This window comes from Podarcis raffonei, chromosome 1 (genome assembly GCF_027172205.1).
Source record: "Podarcis raffonei isolate rPodRaf1 chromosome 1, rPodRaf1.pri, whole genome shotgun sequence".
Taxonomy (NCBI): Eukaryota; Metazoa; Chordata; class Lepidosauria; order Squamata; family Lacertidae; genus Podarcis; species Podarcis raffonei.
Genome location: NC_070602.1, coordinates 103,146,537 through 103,169,617, shown reverse-complemented (window position 1 = coordinate 103,169,617; position 23,081 = coordinate 103,146,537). Strand labels below are relative to the sequence as shown.

The 23,081-nt window shown below is 39.5% G+C and overlaps 2 protein-coding genes across 50 annotated transcripts in view; one reads left to right on the top strand and one right to left on the bottom strand.

The window, feature by feature from the left end:
* The window catches only part of NEB (nebulin), a 161,676-nt gene extending 157,620 nt beyond the window's left edge, over positions 1 to 4,056 (top strand). For 46 of the 47 annotated variants that reach the window (XM_053406851.1, XM_053406843.1, XM_053406835.1 and 43 more), the window contains 5 exons: positions 605 to 788; positions 1,467 to 1,559; positions 1,747 to 1,896; positions 2,720 to 2,829; positions 3,254 to 4,056. In XM_053406851.1, coding sequence (XP_053262826.1) covers positions 605 to 788; positions 1,467 to 1,559; positions 1,747 to 1,896; positions 2,720 to 2,829; positions 3,254 to 3,427 — 711 coding nt within the window. In that variant the 3' untranslated portion in view covers positions 3,428 to 4,056. The remainder of the gene's footprint in view (positions 1 to 604; positions 789 to 1,466; positions 1,560 to 1,746; positions 1,897 to 2,719; positions 2,830 to 3,253) is intronic. The other variant, XM_053406573.1, reaches the window with a different exon arrangement.
* Positions 4,057 to 5,882: 1,826 nt separating this feature from the next.
* The window catches only part of RIF1 (replication timing regulatory factor 1), a 35,074-nt gene continuing 17,875 nt past the window's right edge, over positions 5,883 to 23,081 (bottom strand). For 2 of the 3 annotated variants that reach the window (XM_053406530.1, XM_053406546.1), the window contains 15 exons: positions 21,800 to 22,064; positions 20,725 to 20,767; positions 20,000 to 20,202; positions 18,912 to 19,011; positions 18,069 to 18,203; positions 17,613 to 17,761; positions 17,199 to 17,288; positions 17,049 to 17,115; positions 13,366 to 16,257; positions 11,733 to 11,879; positions 11,129 to 11,206; positions 10,917 to 11,032; positions 8,890 to 9,043; positions 7,299 to 7,407; positions 5,883 to 6,971 (listed from right to left, as the gene is read on the bottom strand). In XM_053406530.1, the coding sequence (XP_053262505.1) occupies positions 6,751 to 6,971; positions 7,299 to 7,407; positions 8,890 to 9,043; positions 10,917 to 11,032; positions 11,129 to 11,206; positions 11,733 to 11,879; positions 13,366 to 16,257; positions 17,049 to 17,115; positions 17,199 to 17,288; positions 17,613 to 17,761; positions 18,069 to 18,203; positions 18,912 to 19,011; positions 20,000 to 20,202; positions 20,725 to 20,767; positions 21,800 to 22,064 (4,769 nt within the window). In that variant the 3' untranslated portion in view covers positions 5,883 to 6,750. The remainder of the gene's footprint in view (positions 6,972 to 7,298; positions 7,408 to 8,889; positions 9,044 to 10,916; positions 11,033 to 11,128; positions 11,207 to 11,732; positions 11,880 to 13,365; positions 16,258 to 17,048; positions 17,116 to 17,198; positions 17,289 to 17,612; positions 17,762 to 18,068; positions 18,204 to 18,911; positions 19,012 to 19,999; positions 20,203 to 20,724; positions 20,768 to 21,799; positions 22,065 to 23,081) is intronic. The other variant, XM_053406539.1, reaches the window with a different exon arrangement.

Genomic DNA, 23,081 nt, shown 5'->3' with positions numbered 1-23,081 from the left:
ACCAGCCATGGTGACTTATTTAGCAGTGCTCAGTATGCCTTAAGGTGAAACTGTTCCAGGCACAAATTTAATTAAAAGGTAAATGCAGAGTGGGGCTGGGTGATATATTGCCCAAAAACTGCTTTGACGCCGTTATTATGATATCAGTTTCATAATTTTTGACCTGGCACGCACACATGCTTTACAAAAATAAACGTGGGGGAAAATCTGAAGTCAACCAGTGCTTCTCTTGATTCCCGCAGTCTGTTAACTCTGCTGGCTCAGCTCTCCCTGCCTCCTGCAGGGGACAGTGAATCACAAGAGTAGGCACCAGCAAAAATCCCAATGCAGGGAAAACCATGAAGCCACCATCCTTATTTCAGACATCGTGGTATCTGTATATAGTGATGTTTAGCTGGTGACATATTGATGATGCTGAAAACCAAATATCGCCTAGCCCTAATGCAGAGATCAGGTTTGCTGTCACAGAAATGGACATATCTGGTGAACACAGTGAAGTTTACTTGTACTTCTGAACTAGTTAAGGAATTTATATTTCTGCTTGCCTTCTACAATTAATGGCATGTCCATTCCAGCTACCCATGTCTTACCTTGAAAATTCCAGGTGAAATACCATGAAGACTTTGAAAAGAGCAAAGGCAGCTTCACACCTGTAGTTACTGACCCCATAACAGAACGTGTCAAGAAGAACATGCAGGATTTCAGTGATATTAACTACAGGGGCATTCAGAGACGAGTTGTGGAAATGGAGCGGAAACGGATAGATCAAGATCAAGAAATGAATACAGGTACTCTGATTTTATGCTTTGGTTTTTCCCCTCTGTAAGTGAACTTTACATAATGGTCACAGTTGACAATATATGTAGAAAATTATTTATAGTGATGTGATTTCACATCAAACACACACACTCTTCTGCCTTGTTAAATTGATATTGAATACATGAGTCCTGAACCCTATGCTTGTAATTGTTCCCAGTTAACCAAATCTGCTTGGACAATTCACTTCTTCCTTACCTTACATATTTTTGAGGACAACACATACTAATTCATGAGAAAGTGCCTTATACTGAGGTGGTCCATTTGGCCCACTATCATCTACTCCACCCACATATCTGTAACATTTACGGTTGCATTGTATTTGCACTCCATGTGGTCACCTCCTGCTATCAGTGGTGCACCAGGCACACATCCTACCTACCAGATACTGGAGAATGTACATGCAACTTTTTTTGTTGCTGGTGGGTCAACATTGTTAAAATGTAAAAGAATAACATTCTTTCCCATTCATTAAACATTCTGGTCAAGTCACATTTCAGCAGTGAGTTGCAAAGCATTTCCTAAATTAGTTTTTTGCTGTGTGAATTCCATTTAAAGACCTGTTGGATTCTGCAAATGTGTTTTCTTATACCTATGAAGTCAGAGGCGAAGGATAAAACTAAAATACCCCACCCACCTGTCTTCTGCAGATCTTCGTGTGTGGCGTACTAATCCTGGATCAGTCTTTGACTATGACCCAGCAGAAGACAACATTCAATCTAGAAGCTTACACTTGATTACTGGTATGTTTTGCATCCTGTAACATTATGCAAATGGCTGTGGATGGATACAAGCCTTTATCCTACAGTTTTAATGCTTTAAACACTCCACAATGTAACTTTCCATTTTGATTTTTAGTTAATTTTGCCTTTGACCAAGTACACTCCTCCTCAAGACATCACTGTAAATTTCTTCATCTTTCTTCCCTAGTTCAAGCCCAGCGACGTAGCCGAGAGCAATCCCGCTCTGCCAGTGCACTGAGCCTCAGTGCTGGAGATGAAAAATCTGAACATTCAGAGGCTGCCGATCAGCACATGTCCTATTACAGCAATGGAGGCTTCTTTACCACAACTACATCAGGTACAAGGGACTCAAGACTACACTTATCTTGCAGGGATACCTCTTCAGGTTGTGTGTACTGCTATTTCAAGGCGGGGGGGGGCAAGGTTCAAAGCCTTGCCTTTTAATAATATTAACAAATTGTAAAAACAAAAAAACATTAAGAGCATTCGTTATGGTTACTTTTCCATATGTTTCATAAGGACCAAAGACAAAGAGGCTTTGCAGGAAACAATTCTGTCCCTCTTCCCCCAGTGACATAACTACAAATTTGAATATTTATTAAGTTGGGGCTTCTTGCAAATCTGATCATACAGGAGCATGGTGTGGAGGTGCCCAGGCTGGGGAGACAGGGAATAAATGATGCAGTAATGTTTCAAAACTCAGATGAATTTGGGTAGTGCACTAACAAAGCAGAATTGCCAAAAAATGCAGTAGATAGTTCAATGCAAGCTGCTATATACTATTAGAGATAGTAGGGAGACACTTTGTCCTAAAGAGCTTTATTTGTCTTTCAGATAATAGTTCTACGTCCTTTTGTGCTATTTTTCTGGGCAGAAAATTGCAAGCATTGGACAAGTCCGGGGGGGGGGGGGAGAGTTAGCACACTGGTAGAATACAGTTCTGTATAGCAATATTCTTGTGTGTGTTTTTTTAACTAGAACTATTTATCTAAAATGACACAGCCACATCATCTTTGCTGATTTACATCTGCTGTCACCATTCCCTCATAAAATGCAACCAAGCCCCATTTAAGTTTTATTAAAACACAGCTAAATTATTGAACAGAATCAAAGCTTCCAGCTGGTTTCTCATTATTCAATTTTTTCATTTCCCTTTCCAGTGGACTACAAACACGCTAAAACTGTAGAGCTGCCACAACAACGGTCATCTTCTGTTGCTACCCAGCAGACAACAGTCTCTTCCATCCCCTCTCATCCATCTACTGCAGGGGTAAGGAAAATAAATTATCATATGGCAAGAGTAACATTTACAAAGAACTAGATTTCTGAATTGCATCCCTGTGTTGCATTGGGGAGAAAAACCTACATCTCTAAATTAATGGTCAACATTGTTCTCTTGAATGTACATTTACAAATGGAAGAGAACAACAGTCTTATTTCTAAACACACTTTTTCTTTCTCTAAAATATTATTTAATATTTATATAATCTTTTATACCAACAAAGCTGAGCTCAAAGCAACTCACAATAAATATTTTTTAATGACCAGCATTTCTACCACTATAATCATAAGAGTTCAGTAAATTATTGCAATTTAATGCAAACTGAAGGTATTTTAAATGGTTTAGCCCAACATACTGCATGTATGGTGGTAATCTAACAGCATTTATTCTTCTTTTAAAATGACCACCACAGAAGACGTATCGCGCCATGTATGACTATACTGCAGCAGATGCTGATGAAGTCTCCTTCAAAGATGGTGATGCAATCGTCAATGTCCAGGCCATTGATGAAGGCTGGATGTATGGGACTGTGCAAAGAACAGGCAAAACAGGCATGCTTCCAGCTAACTATGTAGAAGCTGTTTAAGCCAAAATGGAGGCGATATTCCATGAGACATTTTGACAAGGTAAATAAAAAGGCACCTCACAAAATGGCTGCCTGATATAATCCTTAAACACTTTCTCAGGTGCCTTATTATTTTCCCGTTGATATATGATATATGCATTGCCTTTTACACAACAAACATTCTCTCATTCTAGTCATCACAGAACCAGTGGGAAATACCAACATGGCAGCCTCCATCACTACCTTGATTAAATGGACTTGTGTATTGAAACATTATCTAAAAGAGAATTGTTTGGCTCTCAGTTCCACTGTATTGTCAACCTCTTTGTTTGGAATCAAGCTCATAGTCCAAACTAATCTTACTCTTTTTTAATGAAACATCTAATCTGTGTTGGTTTTAATGCTTTTCTTATCAAGAGATGTTGTGTTCTCCTGTGATATTATAAAAATAGCCAAATGTATTTATTTCTGTTTCAAGTAAGCAATTATGTAAAGCTAACATCTCAAACCAGCCAAGCTATATGTGGGAAAGCCCCTCCTCTTGTCTGCTTACAGAACGCTGGTGCATGCCTTATTCATCCGAGTGTTCTTTGGTCCTGGTACTCCCTCTCCAAGTGGTGACTAATAAATTTCACAGCTCTGCAAATGTAGTTATGTGCTTAATTTATGCTGGAGGTGAGAAACAGAACACTGGATGCTCAATTCCAAATGGATGTGTGCAGAGGAAATCCAGAACCATGGATAGGCACAAATGCTGCTAGCTCCTCCCAGTTCTTCCCTGTAGCCAACAGACTCTTACTATTCATCTGATGTCATCGAGAGGAAAGGAACCTTAACTGACACCATTCATCAACTGATGTGTGCCTTGGAAATGTATTGTCTGCCAGGCTCAACTAGGCCTGGGCAATGTATCGCCCAGGATGATAGAGGACCAGAGTGCAATGGTGGTTTCACCCACAATATACCCCAGGGTGAAGGTGCTGGAGTTGATGCAACTCATTCCTACCTCAGTGCAGCAGAGGGACAAGCTGCATTAGCCCCAGCCCTGCAATGCACCAGGGTCTCACCGAGGTGGTTTGGGGCCGATGCAGTTTGTTCCGCCACCTGCTTTTCAGCACTGTGATGTATCACCAGCCAAACATCACGCTTCAGTGATACACTGCAATGTTGAAAAGCTTATCACCCAGCGAAGGGAAAAATATTTACTAACACACACCCTCCTTCCAAGAGCCAGGAGAAGCCTGCTGTAGGATCCCCCAAACACCTTAGGGCTAACATACCTTGGCAGTGTCTCTTGCAACGGTGGTGATGAATGGTTTGACTAGCTCCTGCAGAAACACCTCCTTCTGGGATGAGACAAATTACACTGCTAAAGAAGAGCATCTTTCACCTGAAGAAATCTGAGAAATGCAGCTGCAAGGTAAGAGTAGCCACCACAGACGGGTGGGAGTGAAATGTGGCCCATAGCACACTCTCAAACTGTGACTCCTTATTAAGCAGTTTCCCATCCCTTGGGAGTTCAACAAAGCCCCTACCAGCTCTACCGACATAGTACATAACCTGCCTCTTCTGCAATACATCCTCTCTGCATCTATATAGATGGGACGCAACAATCAATGGAATTCACTACATTAAAAACTCTAAGCTACTACAAAGTTTCCTTGATTTTGTATCTTAGAAAAATATTAATGATTACAGAGACATTCCTTCTGCTGAGTAAAACACTTAATAAATGACTCAAATCAACTTACAGACACAAATTAAATACTAAAACCAATTAAACAATAAAAACCTAAAAAACACACACAAAAGAAATCTCGTACTGCAACAAAGCATTTTCCCTTCAGACCTCTTTCATATGCAAATATACAATGAAACAAAGACTCAATTGCCACCAGTTATCAGCTGAGAACCCTACTCAGATTGAAACCTGTTTGTATCTAATGTAGATTTGGGGGGTGAAACAGGCTAATTCTGGGTGTAGCTCACTGCCAGCATGACATGTGATTAAATGCTAGTAGCAATACATACTAACCACATAAGTATCTGAAAGCTCAGCACTGAATTCAGTCAGAATAAAGTATCTGTACATTGCCTTAAATCATATCATGATGTTGATCAATCTACACCCACATACCAAACTGTAAGTTCTGGGTAGACATATAAGCATATATTTCAAAGAAAAATATTTAGAGATCCCTCCTGCAACATGATGCCCTCCAGGAGTTTGAGGCCCAATTTCCATCAACCCCAGCCAGCAAAACAGCATTAAGAGGCCAGGACACTAGCCCAATGAAGGACAAGCACTAAAAGACACTAAATAATAGGACCATGCAAGACCTCAAGTGGGAGGAGGGTATCTCTCCAAGCTCTACTTCAATTCCCTTTTCAAAGCCCATTTCAACAGATTTAGATGAAAAAGGAACTGCCAGATCCATTAAATCAAGACACAATTAAAACCAAGTTCTCTTCAAAATACAATTCTAAATAAGAGTTCATTATTTTATTCATATATACATATATATTTATTGCCAAAAAAGTGAAACAGATCCCATTGTTACTTCTCCAGAACGGCAAACTGTGTGCTTTATGCAAACACAATTTTTCCCATCCAATGTTTTAACAAATCTCAGATCATAATTAATAATGTCTAGAATTGCTATTATCTACACATAATGTACAGTTATTTATGTCTAATTGACATGACTCTGAGAGTGGGACAAGTATAACTCCGATAAATATAAAAATTCTGTAGCACATGAGATTTGAGCTTGAAAATACTGCATCAGAATTTCATACCGTTATACATTTTTCTCCTTTTTGCATAATAAGTGCATGCAAAAATAGAGCTGTGAAATGGTAGAAAAATTGTTTGGAAATACTTTTTTTTTGAAGCACTAATTAAGTACAGTACATCTTAATATGAAGACAGACTATAGAGCCACTGTTTTCCAAAACACCAGTAGCAAAAAAGTTGGCATCAATTTTGGTAAATCACTCAGCATCTCAAGAGTCATTCCGCATAGTGAACTTTGTTGCTGTTTTTAAATATAGGAATAAAATATAAATCTGCATTCAAAAATATAGTTAAAATACTCAGCAAGTTGATTTTTTTTGTGGGAAACTGTGCGCAACAGCAATAAAAACACTTGAATAGTGAATGTACCATACTTACTTATTAAGATATACAGACTGATGCCATACCTGCCTTGAGTGACGAAGATCTCTTTTATTCTTCTGGGATGTTTTTAAGTGAGTGTTCAGCTCAAATAAAAATAAAGGGATTTTAGAAACAAAAATGTCTCACTATGAAGTCTTCTCTTCTGAGAGATAAGTACAGATGATTAAACAGTGCTTTCCCGGGTTGGTGACTTCCAACGAGCCTGCAGGTTTTTCATAATACAGTTTGTCATGCTATGTAGTTTCTCTTGCATTTCAAAGAGTTCACTCACTGAATAGTTGAGAAGATTTTCAGAAGTAAACTGCGGAGCAAGTATATCAATCTGGGCCAAAAGGTCTGTAGTTGATTGCTCATCTGCAGTGGAGGAAACTGGCTCGCTCAAGTCTAGGAAGAAAGAAAGTTCACACATACAGAGATTTCCTATTTAGAATCAAACTAGAGCCCTACTCAAATTCAACGAGTCCACAATTCTTATTTGTGCAATTACATACCATACTAACTACAGCCCTAATGGGTAGGCAATGCTAGAATGGTGTGTAACAGCCTTAATCATATAGGAGAAATTGCTTGCCCTTTTTGGACCAGCTGTGGAATGACAGCAATCACACTGCTACAGGTAATGTAGACAATGGATTTAACCTGGGAAGCAAACATACCCAGTCTGCATTCCAGTTCAGGCATCAAAACTGCACAATGGCAAGCAATATTTACCTGTTTCCATTTTATCTTCATTTGTGGAACAGGACTTATCATCAATGCCATTCACTGGCTTTTCTACATCATCCAGGCCAGCATTTTCTTCAAATCCACGAGATCGTACCTGCACATTTGGGGGAGGGGGGGAAAAGAGATTTTATTGCAATATATTTCAATTGGAAGCAAAATTGAATACAGATGAGAAATATAATTTATAGCTAATTAATAGCATTCCTTCTTCAACAAGAGGAGGGGGTGTCTGGTGGCCATGAGTACCAGGAAAGCTGCTGAAGTTCTGAATCAGTGTCTGGAACCAGTAATGGGTTGGATGGCTGCTAACTGTTAAATAGAATTAATCCAGACAAAGAAGAAGTGTTTCTGCTCAGGAGAGATAAGATACTCTGCATGAGTATTATTCGCTGGTCTTGCAATTCATAGGTGCTTGCAGATCCAGCATTGTGTTACGCAATGTTGTAAGTCAAGCAGAATGTTATTGTGTGGAGCAAAGTATTTTAGAATACACTATATATCTCTCTTTGTATAATACCATATCCCTCTTATATCTGCCATCTTTGTTACCGCCCATGTTGTCTTTAATTTCCCAGTTATGTATTTTGGAATGCTACTGCAGTTCATAGTTTGTTTTAGCTGCTCTTACTCACCCTGAGTATTGCATATGCAACGTAAAGGTGGGATAGAATTTTTTGTACAAAAAATAAAAGCAGAACTACCTTGCAACTATAAGCTTACATTTTAAAAAACGTAGCTGTACATTTTTGGAGAGGAACCCCCAAATGACTAAACAAAAACCTACATTCATTGAGTTCCAGGACATATGAAAGATTGAGGGCAGTTGAGTCCAGTTTTTAAATTAAGGAAGGGGAAGAAGTGGGACATTGACTTGCTGAAGTGTGACAGCTTTAGCATGGAGAGGGAAGGGAAGCAGGTAAGGGAAATGTGTTCCACAAGGTGTTTTATCACCTCCCATCCCCATGCTATGTGGGGTTTCTTCATGAAGGTGAGGAAGCTGACACCTTGCTCCTTTTACACTCTCTATAATCTTTCCTCTTTCTGCTGCATAGCAGTAAAGTCCTCAAGTACTAGAGCCTGGAAGTCAACTCTAAACCAGAGCCTAAGTGCTCTATAATACAGTGATTTCAGGAGGATAGGAAACAAGAAAAGAATACATATCTTTGTAGATATTATTCCATTTCCCAGCAAATGCAAAGCAAGAAGAGCAGTAGTAACAGAGCAGTCTTCCCTTTCACCTGCTAAACTCAAACAAGGCTCAAAGTTCCACACTGGTAAAGCCCTGGACAGAAGCACTCCTGTTATGAATAGTGGATACATTGCAACATCTTGTTGTGTGATCAGACTTGCTCTTTTTATTTTAATTTCAAATAGTAGTGATGATGATGATGATGATTTAAATCTGTATACTGCCTTATACCCGTAGATCTCAGAAAAGATCTCAACATAAAACTGCAATATAAACAATACAAAATAATGCCTCTTGGACTAAGTGTTCCGCAAAAAAGATTTCTGATACAAAAACAAGCCCACATTTCAGATTTTACTTATTTTATTATAATGCAAAGAAACTAACCTGTTGGTCATGGTATCCTTTAAGAGCTCTTTTAACATTGGATACTTTGGGAGAACGAATGGGAAGAGTTTTGATCTCGGCTGATGTCAGAGAACTCAAGTCACCTACAGTCCTGATGTTCTTTGCTCGAATGAGTTGTCCTAATCCCCTTGCCCTTAGCCAAATCAAAGGGAGAAGTGTTAGTCCCCCCACCTCTTCTTATGTAACATTCTATGGACAAGGTAAGAAAGACAACCACATTAAAATGCTTATCTTTGAAAGACAAAAGGACTCTTTTCAAAAATCATTTTTCTACTTTAACACAGGATTTCTACAATTAAGTTACCCAATATCTAGTCTATGTATATGCAACTCTTCTACTTTCAAAGTGCGTGCATAAATCCTTTATTCAGAAGCTTGGGTGGCTGTGTGGGGAATTTGCTGGAAGAAAGGTGGGACAGGCACTTGAGCCCCACCCCCAATTTCTCTGCATGCAACAGCTCTACTTCTGAAATTTGTATGTCAAGAAACACTGTGTGAAGGTAGACATGTTCTGGTGAGAATAAGGAAGACATTTGGTTTGTCACTCCATCAACAGGAGACAGGGCCAGCTTGCAGTTTAACTCCTCTGCTAGGGAGGAGGTCTCAATCTCCCAGACCAAACTGGAACTTCCTCCAGCTATGCGCACCAAAGTTTAAAAAACAACCCACCTATCACACTTAGCGGGTGGCCAGATTTAAAAAAAACCTCTTTAGCAAAGTGAGATCAAACAAAGCATTGGAACTTCCTAGGAATCCCTAGCTCCCTTCCTTGTATCATTCATAACAAGGAGTCGACATCATGAGGTGCTGGAAGCATTCGCTTCCAATCTTGCAGCGGATGACTACTGCTTATCTTCAAAGGCCCATTTCAGCTGCAGTGGTTGCTATGAGGAAGAGAAGGAAGTTTGCACCCAGGACTTCCCTACCTCATCCGCCATCCGCATGTCTTCCAAATTCCTAACCAATATGAGTGTCTAGTAGGCCAGAGTGGGATGGGGGCAAGGAAACAAAACATAACACAAAAAGTAGAGAACAGCATTGTGTTGGTAGCTCTAAGTGAGTAGCGCAGAGCCTTAAACAGCTCAGGAACACAATACCTCAAAGACTGCTTCTCCTTGTATATACCGACCCAGATCCTGCAATCATCATCTGAGGCCCTTCTTCATGTGCCCCCTCCATGAGAGGCCTGGAGGGTGGCAACATGAGAATGGGCCTTTTTAGCAATGGCTCGTTTATCAAATGCTCTCTCCAGAGATGCTTGCTTGGCACATCCATTACATATCTTTAGGCACTGGACAAAAACATTCCTCTTCTCCTAGGCCTTTGGGTTATACAATCTATGCCCTTTTAAATTGTGCACACAGTGGGAGGTGTTTTTGTTGTTGTTACTATGTTATGTACCGTATTTTTCCGTGTATAAGATGCCCCCATGTATAAGACGACCCCTACATTTTAAACCCAAAATTAAGAAATTGTTTAGCTTTTATGGGGGGTAGGGGAGGTCACTTCCGCCAATTGCTCACCCACCTGCCTGCCACTGACAATCACACACCTCGCCACAGCCACCAATTGTCTGCCCGCTCGCTGCCATCAACAGCCCACCCGCCCACTTGCCGCAGCCGCCAATCACCTGCCTATTGCTACAGGCACAACCAATCACCAGCAGGCCTTGCCACAGCCACCAATCACCTGCCCGATCGCCGCTGCAAATCTCCTGCTTGCTGCTGCAATTAATCGCACGTCCCCCCCCCTGCATTCACACCCAATCCCCCCCCTTTTTTAGCAAAAAGCATTGTCTTATACACAGAAAAATTTGGTATTTTTCTGCTTTTATATTGCAAATCACCCTCTGATCCTTGGATGAAAGGAGGTATAGAAATTAATTAATTAAAATAATTGCACCTTGAAGATACCCTTTCCTTCCCCCATACACCCCAAGCAGTCTTCTTTGTCAAGAATACTTCAACATTTGACACAGGAATCTTTCCCAGTGACTTCCTACTTACCAAATATTTGAAGTAATCTGAGGCAAAATTGTGTCGACAGGCGCTTTACAGCCCACTAATGCAGGATATATGCATTCTGTAGGACTTGGTAGCGGCTCCTTGACCATTTCTGTGATCTTAAATAATATAGAAAATTATTAATTTGGCTAAGTTTAAAAGCTGAATACAGGAGAAAATGGAGAAGATATACATAAAGCCGAAGCAAATCTTACTAAACACTTCTTTGAGCTCTTATATTTATGGCTACGAGATCCTGGGGACAGAGATCCTTTGGTTGGAGTAGTAATAAGCTGGATAGGAAAAGAGGAAAAAAGCTCTCTCAGGATCATAGGAATTACCTAACACCTTATGACTAGTCTTATTAAAATCTTTTGCCTAAAATGGGACAAAAGCTAGTGAAAAGGAATGGATCATACTACTATCGACAGCCAATACTTCTTCAGTAAACTAAATTAGTGAACCACATTTAAGAGAATGGCATGTTACCTTGCCATTTTTACTTCCTTGAATGTAGAGCCGAAAATAATCATATAATCATGTACACAAGTGGGTGGTTCCCCACCACCAGCAGATGTCACATCACATACTGCTCTGGAAGGTCCACTGACCTACAGGAGTGGTTTATGGTGGGCCCAAACAGCTAAATTAGGATGGACGGAGGAGCAGAAAAGGCTTTCTACTTGTGCACAGAGATCTCCAAATCCAAGCCTCAACTCTTTTGTATGATTATAAGCAGCTTAGTTTATTGCAATGTTCTTCAATGTCGCAGAGATCATTCTCTCAGTAAAAATAAAATAAGAGAATTCCAGGTATTACCTTGGCTTGGTGGTTAGGTGAAGATTTAATACTTCGGAAAGATTGAGAACCATTAGAAGAATGGGTTCTAACCACAGGACTTCGCCTGTCAATGTCATCTGCCAATTCTTCCTGGTAGATTGGATTGGCAAAGGAAACTCGTCGGCTCTGTTCATAGAGATTCAATGGATTTTTAAGAACAAGGTCTTATACAATAAAGATATACCAAAGCCACAAAGTGTTGACTGATTTTCAAGGGAAATTGATTTTTTTCTGCAAAGTAGCTAGCATTCATATATTTTTAAAACAAGACTGACAAACTTGATATAGAAAGAAGCATTACGTCAGTACAGCTGATTTAGACCCATACAATATACCATAAGAGGTCCTCAAAGTGTGCCCAAGTGCACATCCTTAACAAAAGGGGGGAAATCCCTAAAGCAAAAATAAGTTCTACTAGTCGTGACTAGGAAAAGGGAGTGAGCCTGCAATGGCAAGTGACATAATTTTAACATAGTAGACTTGAGTTGCAATGCAATGCTTTGCATGAGTTTCCACTCTATAGCTCAGTAGACATATATAGGATATACTGTAAGAAACTTTGGACAACTGTCTACGTCTGGGTAACACAGGAGACACGTGGCTCCCTAAAAAGAATCAATTATGCGTTTCTCATGTTCAGATCTGGTTGTGAACTATACTACACTTTTGAGACCTACTGATCTACATTAATCTCTGGTTTGAATGAGATAAACTGGCAGATTTCAGCAATATTTGAGATATTTCACATTGGTGAGTGCAGTGACTACTAATTAAATAAAACTATTATTTATTAATCACCTGCCACATGTCTCAGGGCAATGTACAAAATACAATGAAAACACAACACACACAAAATCAGATAAATGCAATATAAAGTAGGCAGGTGCCTATGGATAGCCTGAAAGCAGAACCTGAACAATTTTGTTCGTAGGAATGAAAAACTGTAGTACGAAGCAATCCAGAAGCCTGACTGTGGAGCAAATGATGATAAACATCAAAGGCTAGTAGATGGTTTTAAATGATACACGGAGTGAGGCATCAGTAGAAACAGTGTGCAACACTGATTAAGAATGGTCACAATTCAAGGCACAGTGTGTGGGAGCTGGGTATTTTGGAATACAGGATATTCCGTATTCTAAGTTGCACCACTGAGTTTACAGATGTTGCTGTAACAGATGCCCAGGTTTCTAGGTAAGTTAGATACATTATGTTAAGATAAGCAGCTTAATCTCTTACAAGCAAAAAAGAAGCTTCTGAATTGATAAAAGGTATTTCCTCCACAAAGATTTAAAAGGCTACTACTAAAATGAGGCTGCATTTTAAATTCTATTTTTAACCCGTATTTTAATTAACTGTTTTTTCTTTTTCTATTACGTTTTATTGTAATTTTATTGGTGTTAGCCGCCCTGAGCCCAGTTCTGGCCAGGGAGGGCGGGGTATAAAAGGGGGGGGGGAAATTAAGCCTTAAAAGGGAGGGAGATCTGAAAAAAATCATGGAGATTTTGTAGGTTTTAGCTCTTATCAAGGAAGAAATGGATACTGAACTGTATAAAGGATATAGATGCAATACAGAGATATTCACATATAAATTTACAAAAGCCACTTCAAGTACCTTGTTTGCAGGTGATGGAGAATCTTCTTCTTTTTGTCTTTTTACACCTCTCTTTAAAATGCTGGTAGAGGGAGAAGCTGATGGAGACCAAATACAGCGTGCCTGCACTCCATTAGGGCTTTCACTAATCTTGGCTACAGAAAGAGCATAAATTTCCTGAAACTTTAGAGGGGAATCTGAGCTATTTTCCTTCTGTACCAAGGCTGAGATTTCATGTTCTACTGATCTGCTGGCTATATCGCTTTCTGCATCCTGTTCTTGAAGTTCTGGTACCTCTGTTACAGATACTGGTGTCTTGTCTACAACATTCTGAACGATGTCAGCTTTTGTTTCGCTGGCCTTTACTTCTTCAGGCTGGTTCACACTCATCTCTACGCCAGTCCTACCTTCTGGATGACCATTTTGACTACTATCTCCCGTTTTTACAGCACCTGGGTCCGTGTCTGCTTTTAAGGATGGACACTGAACAATGTGTTCTACTGAATCAGAGTCTACTGAACTTGGTTCTGAAGTTGCTTCAGCCAAGCTAACACAATCCAGATTTTCTGCAACAGATGTGTCACTCTCATCTTTGACATGGGATGATTTCTTGAGTTCCTCTTTTGGAGTGTCACCTCCTAGCAAATCCTCTTCAGATCGGATACCCTCATGTGAATCTTTCAGGGCAGAGGAATTGCTAATGGAGGACAGTGGTGTGCTCGCTGCACAAGGTTCCATATTGAGCCTTTCAGCAAACTGAGAATCAGCAGCAGCAGGAATGCTTGGCAAAGCCATTGTTGATTTATTAGCCATCTTTTTAGACTCTTTTAACTTTAGTTCTGGGCTACCTTCTTTTTTTGGGCTACCTTCTTTTTTTATTTCAGTGATAGACTTTCCCAACAGTGGAGATGGATTCTCACCACAGCAGTTACAGCTCTTTGATTTCCTTGTCCGCTTGCTTCTTTTGTGCTGACATTCACTTGTCTCTGAAGACTTCTCAGGTGAAGAAGAGACACTGATAGCAGCAGTATAAGCACCACTTTCCAAACCTTTGGCAGGGGAATCAGAACATTTATCCATAACTGTCGTTCTCTGCCTGCTTTCTAGAGCTGACTCTGAAGTGGAGCGTGTCAGCATTCTGGCAGCAGTTCTCTCTGTATCTGAAGAGTCTCTACAAAGGGAAGTGTCCATATCTTGCTCAAGTCCTGAACATTCACTAAGTGGGAGGGTAGTTCTCTCTCTCTCTTGACCAGTAACACCAGACAGTAATGCTATTTCCATGTGTTCATCAGAATGCATTACATCTTTATTTTCTGGTGGCATGGTCTGGATTTCTGTTGCAGGTTTTGCATGAAACTCTTGGCTTTCTAGCACTTCCTTCACCTGGCTTTCAATTGAACTGCTTTCAAGTGAACTACTTTTATTTTTCGATCTTCCTAACCTTTTCCTCTTGGTTCCTTCTTCTCTTGTTTCAGAACTATCAGACTCAGAGTTTTCTATACTGGTAAGTAATCCCTGTGAGGTTCTTCTTGTCTGATACCGTGGAAACCCTTTAGGTTTCTCACCAGTTGTTTCTGGAACAGAATCTTGCAAGTCACTGATGTCAGATGATTGACTTCCTTCAGATTTTTCATTAGTTATGCTAGTTTCCTCTTGGATAGTTCTTGAAACATGGGAGTCCTTCAAGATCGTACCTTCTGCAGTCCTGCTCCCATGTACATTGATTTCTTTCTTTATACTTCCTTGTGCATCTATTGTTTTATCAGGAACAGATTTTTGCTTTTGTGCAGAAGCCTCTTTACTTTGTGAAATCTTCTTTGGCAGAACCTTTTCACCATCTTTACGCCCATCTTTTTTCTGTTGACTGTTCTCTTTGTCTGGACTACCTGAAGCTCCTTCTGCAGTTTCTGGTTTTCGTCTTAAAGAACGTCTTAACGCTTTTGGATGAGGTGAAACTTGTGGACTTTGGCCAACATTAGATATTGTAGCTGCTGCTAAAGTCAGCTCTGGAGGGGTATTCTCTTTAGAATCTAAGTTTGCTCCTGCTTTGGTCTCTGCAACATTGTCCAAAATTTGTTTATTTTCTATTGTACATCCTACTGCATTCAACTCAGAAACTTGAGACGGGATGTCTAGCAAATATTCTGGTTCTTGTATTTCACCAGGCAATTCACACTTATCTTCTACAAGGTTGGCAGGAGACTCTTGCATATTTTTCTCCTGTTGCAACTGTGTTATCTTTGATTTTTCTTCTTCTGAATTATCTGTTTTATTTTGCCTAAGGCTTGACTTTTTAATCCCAAGTGTACTTTCAGGTTGCAATTTTGAATTAGCCTTATTTTCATCTTTCAATCTTTTGACTTTGACATAAGTCTCCAGTGCACCTAAGATTTCTAGGTTTGACCTTTTAGGTCTGGGGGTGGCTTTTTCCACTTTGTGTTTGAAGGTGTTATTATTCTCCACATCTGGAATTCCTTTGAAAGAAGCATCTGAAGCAATCATGCATTCCTGTTTGGCTAATAAAGGAGAACTTGCAGATGTTCCAGACACAGTGAAAGTTGTAGGACTGAATGGTCTGTTTTCTGAACTATTAAATTTTTCCAGTGTTATGAAAGACTGTCTTCTGCTTACAGGCTGTGGGGTTCCTGAAATGACATCACTAGAGGCAGAGCTGCAGCTGCTGACATTAGAGGTACATTCATTTAGAGAACAATCCAATACTGAAGTCTCCCCTGGAACTGATTTAGGAGCACATGTTTCCAATTTCTCACAATTTGGATCTAAGCTCTGTTTGCCAGAAGTGGTAAGCTGTTCAGCGTTGGTGGAATTATTGTTCTCTGGAAGTACATCTGCCTTCCCACTTTCAGTTCCTTCATGGGCAATGCCAAGCAAGTCACTTGCTGCTTTTTCATCCTGCATTGAAAATAGCTTAGTGTCATTATACATTTTTTGACTATACTGCCTAATTCACATCCCACCTTTCCTCGAAACTCAAGGCATTATTATGTGCCAATTCTAGGCATCCATACAGCCAGATCTATTTAACTACAGCAAAGTTACTACAGCATGCACCTTCAGGCCATATCCTTGTCCAACAGTTATCATAAAGAAACAAAAGAAAGAAAGAAAAAATCTTATCACTAAATCTCTTTGGATACTTTTCCTGTTATTTTACCAAAATTGCAAGCATTACAATTTAATTGTGTTTTTTGCAATCCCAGAATTTGCTCCAGGTAGGAACATGCAGGAAAATCCAGCAAAACTTGTGCAGGGGGAGGGGTTAAGTTGACAGTTCCAATTATTCACTAAAACAGTTTGCTAGCTTCAAAAATCTAGTCATTTGTTCCAACTAGAAACTGGTGACAGTCCTTCAAGTATAGACTATGCACTTTCTATAATGGAAGGCCTGAAGCCATTAGCAGAAGCAACCCATACATCCCAAGGCACCATGGCAGGGTGCAGATAGGCTTATGCCTTCACTCAAAAAGGAAGTCAAAGCCATCCAATTTACTTCAATAATGTTTCAGGTGTCAATATAAACCTTTTTGTGGCTGTTACACTTGGTAAAGATATGTGTCAGCAGCTACATGTGCTTTACTCCAGCTATACGCTACATCCCTTTCCCTATAAGTCCTTTATAATTTATTTATTTTTTAAAATGCCATTACTCTCAATTCCCAGCAACTGTCAACATATGAAGATACCTGGGGCATTGTTTTGTTCTCTTCCTTCTCAGATTCTTCCTTCACATCCACAGAGGCTGGCTTATCCCTAAAATAAAGGCAACTTACTTAGATGCACGGAAAACTCAAAACATTTTACATTTCAAAGCACTGTTGGTCCCTAATACTTACGGATAATCTTCCTGGCTCTGTGTATATTGGGAAAACAAGGTAGTATCTTGGGATGCATCAAGATTATTGTACATTGTAGGAATATCAATCCTGCAAAAAATAGAACTGGTCAACATTCCAATAAAATGAGTAGTCCTAATACATTTGATAAAGACTGGCATTTTAAGCTAGCAACTGTTCAAATTTGAAGGCTTGCTCTAGAGCCTGTGTAGGAACCATTCTACCCAGGGGTTGCACAGTGAGCTCCCTTATTGGTTACTGAACCTAGTTGGACAGAGGAAGTGGGACCAACTTGGAAGCTCTTCTTCTGCCAGCTCTTGGCAATGAAGGAGATGAGCTACCTAGAAAGTTTCAGACCTGGTGGCACACAGAAAAATGTGCATTTCTTGACTCTTAAGTTACTAAGTTACAAACCTTTTAGTTCTTAGCACTTCTTTTTGGTGCTCTGTCAACACTCTCTCTTTTGTTTCTGGAGGTATAAACACAAAGTCAACAGTATTTTCCTCTTCCAGGAGCAAGTTTTTTCGATTTGTCTTTGTCAGCGAGTTTTCTAGTTTCATCTGCTTCATGAGAAAAAGTAAAAATAAAGAGTGTAAATAATTGCAGCTTATGAACACTAACAGTACATATCAGACAATGCTGTAAACCTTGAGCTGAGTGAAAATGGTTTCTGTTCACATCTGGGGATTCTGTCTATAATCAATTGCAAATTCCACCGCAATCTTCAAGTGAGCCCCATACTTACATGATTCAGCTCTCCTTATCAACAAGAAAAATAACTGATGCTTAGAATAGAAAAAAACTGGGTATTATTGCTGGAGATGTAAGTGCCAATAAGAAACCATTTCATCTAATGAACTGATGTCTTACCTTTGAAGGTGTTACGGGGGAATTAATACTTTTCTGCTTTAGTTCATTGGTCTGTGCCAGCAAGGAGTCTCTTTTCCCACTAAGATTTACTTCTATTCCACTTATCTTTGCATCCCACTGGGAATTCTCTGTTTGCTGTAACAAAATTAAAATTTAATAAGAGTATTATAATACCTTAATTGAGTTCTTACTGTAGTTCTTACTATTAAACTACAATTTAATAAGAGTAATGTACTATTACCACAGAATGGCTGGGCTCACCCAGTCAGATGGGTGGCATATAAATAAATTTATTATTATTATTTCTTCAGTTGCTTTTTAATGAAAAGTAACTCAAAGTGACTTACAAAAATAGCACATAGCTGAAGAACAACATGAAACTAAAACAAAGTGAAAGCTAAAAGCACATTCATAGAAGGGCAGGACTAAGAAAGCCCATCACTGAATGAGGCCAAAGATAATTAAAAGCCAAAGGTTTGGTGGAAAAGAAATGTTATTGCTTGCCACGTTGAGAGCATTTCATAAATGGGGACCCACCACTGAGGGGGTCTGTTCTCATGCCGACACCTTCTGCATCTCTCTTGGAGGGACACACAGAGAAAAGTCTCAGATAAACAAGTTCATGTGGGAAGAAGAGGTCCTAGTTTCACCAATTCAGATTGTCAGAAGTGCTGTCAGCTAAGTTTCTCCACAGATTTATCTGCAACTAACTTTAATAAACAAAAAACCCCCACCACACTCCTACTTTAGCAATTGTAAACTGAATGAAGGTGTGCATTTTGACCTATTTACTCAGAAAAATAAAAAGGTTTACTACAACCAATGCCAAAACCTAATACTTACAGAATCGGAGCATGTCCCGTTACATTCTCCCACTATGTCCGTGTTTTTAAAGCCAGGCAACGAGAGTAAATTTTTTTGCTTGGCTTGGCACAAAACACATCTGAAAGGAAGCAATCATGAAAGTTGCATTTAAAATCTTTGAATCCGATATTCAGACTTGGAACAATTAGTTTTTGGCACCATGTTTACACTTGAAAACTTATAAGCAAAGAATGAAGCTTTGAGTCGCTAGCTACAATGCATTTTCAAGATGATGCAGCTTGGTATTCTATATCCAAACCCAAACATTATGCAAAACTTTCACCTGTTTTGATTGTCTGTATATGAATTCTATACTAGTTTATTGTGTGAAACGCCAAGTGAAATATGAAATTCTGGAGGACAAACAATACTATTACTTTGCTTCTGTTGTACAAGTTACTTCATTAATCCCAAATCAGAAGTAATTAGCAGTCAGTCAACATCAACCTTTCCCCAACCAAAAAGAACCACTAGAAGGTACCTGGTATTTATAAGCTTGACCAGAGGAGTGATAGAGAAAAGGAGAAAGCAGTTCTAGTCAAAAAGTTCCATTTGAAGTCCTTACATGAAATTTTGTACAGGAAGGCTTACACAAGAGGCAGGGTTAAGCCACCCTTTCCTCTACCCATTCTTCTGCTCAGATTTGCAGCGTCTAAAGCAGGCTTCCTCAACCTTGGCCCTCCAGATGCTTTTGGCCTACAACTCCCATGATCCCTAGCTAGCAGGACCAGTGATCAGGGAAGATGGGAATTGTAGTCTCAAAACATCTGGAGGGCCAAGGTTGAGGAAGTATGGTCTAAAGAGTTCTTCTGGTTTTTAATTAAAGGAACTGTCATAGTGACCCAACCCCATGTCGGGACAGTTATGATATAGTTGTTTTCATATGCATCTACCGTTTTTCAAGTTCCCCCAACAAAATGCTTCCGATAGAAGTGCTTCATGTTTAGCAGACTGGAAAATGGATAAGAATGCTTTTAAGATTGGCCGTGAGCTGGGATGGGGCTCTACACAAGTAAATGAGTTTGTCCACAAGTCTATAGGTATATCACAAGCTACAAAATTCTTACTTTAATTCTTCTGGGTATGTCAGCACTACAGCTTTACCAAATGTTGCATTCCAGAACTGAGCCGCTTGACTACGTAGCTGTTTATTCTTGTGCAAAAGCATTACGCACAGCAATGGAGAAAGCTCTTGCAGCAGCTCACTGTCAAAGGATCCAGCATAGGAAGACTGAAAACAACTAATACTTTCTGCCAATAACTTTTCAAACTGGAAAATAGAATAAAAAAATGTATCAAAAAGGTTATAGCTGCAAAAGGTGTTAACAGCAGATAATGGGCTAAGCATTGTCTGCTTAGTTACAATGTAAAACTTAAAGCAAGAAGGCCAATAATATAAGGAAGTTCGTGGAATGCTGTTTACAACCCCGGAGCCCTATTCTCTAGGCTAGATGGCACAGGAGATCATGGCAAAATCCTACACTAGACCCAAATAATGCACAATGAAGCAATTATTTACTACAAGTTTTTTCCCCTCCCCAAACTCCATGCACTGATTAGGCAATTCCTTGCCTGGGTTTAATCATGCAACACCCACTTAATTATGAGGAACTAGCGAAGTCTGTGGTAGCACAACAGAGATGCTGGTAAAACACACACACACACACACACACACACTATACACTATGTGCAAGGGCAGCTCCTTTTATGGAATTATGCTACTAGGCTGCATGGTATTAAAAAACGTATTCAAGAGACAGAAAAGCTTCCCACCACCACCAGTCCAAATTACCTTGTTGTTGAGCCCATTGGTCACTTTAGATGCATTAGTGGACCTGATGGGGGAAAGGAGATAACTGATGAGTATTCATATAAGGAATAACCTCTGCTTCTTTATTTCTTTATTTACTGGTTACAGCATTCATATCCCCTTAGCCAAAAAAAGCTCTGGGAGTAGCTTACAAAAAAAGTTTTAAGACTATGCCTGCCCTCAGGCGTACAATTAGTCTTAAAAATAGATTCTGTCAGATAAGGTACAATATAGGACCTACCTTATTTTTATAATTTAAAATTGTGGCAAAGTGTTTTCAATCATGTTTTTAAAGCTGTGACCTCGCCATTATGCTAAGATGAAGGGCAATCAATCAATCAATCAATCGCAGGAGGAAGCTCAATATAGGAAAAAACTCAAAAACTGGATAGTATTGTAATTTTATCATAACCATAACATTTATACACATTTAAAGAAACACACCATTTTGGGACACATCAAATAGCCAACCAAATCAAGGCTGCCAAGAGTGAATTTTCAGTAAGCAGTTGATTCTAGCCTCCTGTAGCTTTTAGGGCTATCACCCAATTAAGCAACTCTCAGTTTGATCAATGATGACCTTCGGCCTACTGACCAAACTTGTATATTGATAGAAAGGTAACTCTGAAGCAAGTGGTGTACTTTCTTATTTTTGGATGAAGCACACATCTCTTAAGGAGGCATCATTTTTCAAAAAAAAGTATCGCTCCCCCTTCTGTGTCATAGGAAATGACATCTCTTAAAACTGTGTGCTCTCTGCAGTTAATACTTGTGTTAAATATATTTTTAAAAACAGCTGTAAAAGCAAAATTTAAAATTAATAAATCTGATTGCAGATTGCAAATGGAACTTTTGCATCAAGGTGCTACGTAAGCTGCTATCCAACTCTCAATGTAGCATCAATAAAGTACCTCTGGAACATCATTGGACTAGTGGTATAGCCATGTAGGTTTCCTAAGCTATTTCAATCACATGTATGAAACAAGTTAGCCATAGTAACGAAAGTAGTATACAACTGCAAAGTCAGTACTGCATAGCTATATAGCAGAGCACTCACTTTATTTTTTCATAAAATGCTGATAACGGTTTCGCAATAGTTCTGAACAGAGGTCTGATGACTGAAGGTAGGGAGATGTGGCCAATGATATTTTGAAGAGCAGCAATAACGGAAGTGCTGATAGAGGTCTTTCTTTCAGGGCTGGATTCCTTGGACACAATCATCTGAAGTGAGTTTACTAGTATCACCAAAAGTTTAATTAAGGACGACAGCTTGCCAAGGGGATCTTTTTTCTTTTTGGACCAGTCTGCAGGCATCTGTGGGGCTAAGGATCAGTATGTTAAGTTGACAACATTTATTTTAGCAATTAAGGTAGTTTATATTAAAGTTAAGGTTTAAATAGCAAGGACCACCACACCTGCATCTATTTATAAATACCATTCCTCCTTTCCCTTTCCCTTGAAACATGCCGAATATTGAGAGTGTTATTCAATACTACAGCTATATTCCTTGAACAGGGTTAAGAGTTCATATGGAGATTGTGTACTCCCTTCCCTTTTCTGTTCCCATATTTTAAATTCTAGAACATGAAGTAGCTGTAATTAACATCACAGCAGATGATTAAGGGCAATGGGATAGGATGAAGGAATCTTCACAGGAGGGAAAAGTACATGTGATCCTAATGGCCTGCTCACCTCTTAACCATGTGCAACAGCCCTTCCAAAAGAGGAGGGCAATACAGCAATAAAGCCTATTCTCCCATGTAAGGGAATGGTGCACACACATACACCCCAGGGACTCCTTGCAAGTTTCAAGACCCCCCCCCACTCCACACGTACCCTGCCTCCCATCATGACAAGCATTTTACTTAAAGTATTTAATAGCACAGCTGAAGAACTTAATCCAGACTAACTTTAAAAGTAGTTCACTGCACTGCTGACTTCAGTAGAGGCTTCAGAATTTATGTCAAACTACCAAACAACACGTGTCTATACAACTTTAAGAAGCTTGTTACTAGAAGTCTGAGCACAGCTCTTAACACAATCAATTCAACTGTCAAAACAGTAAACTGACCAAACATGTACAGCAACTCAGCAGCTCCCTGTTTCATAATACAGGAAGCCTGGATACATTTGAAATCAGTATTATGAATGCCGATTCTTACATAGCCTAAGAAAACAACACTCAAGCACAAGAATAAGGTAGCAGGCATAAGGAAACCCCAACGATGCAGAAGCACAAAAAAACCTTTAGAAAAAAAACACTGAGGGGGGGAAATCCTGAAACAGTCAAATGAGGACTGAGCAGGCTCACTCGGCAAGAAAAGCTGACTGACCAGGTG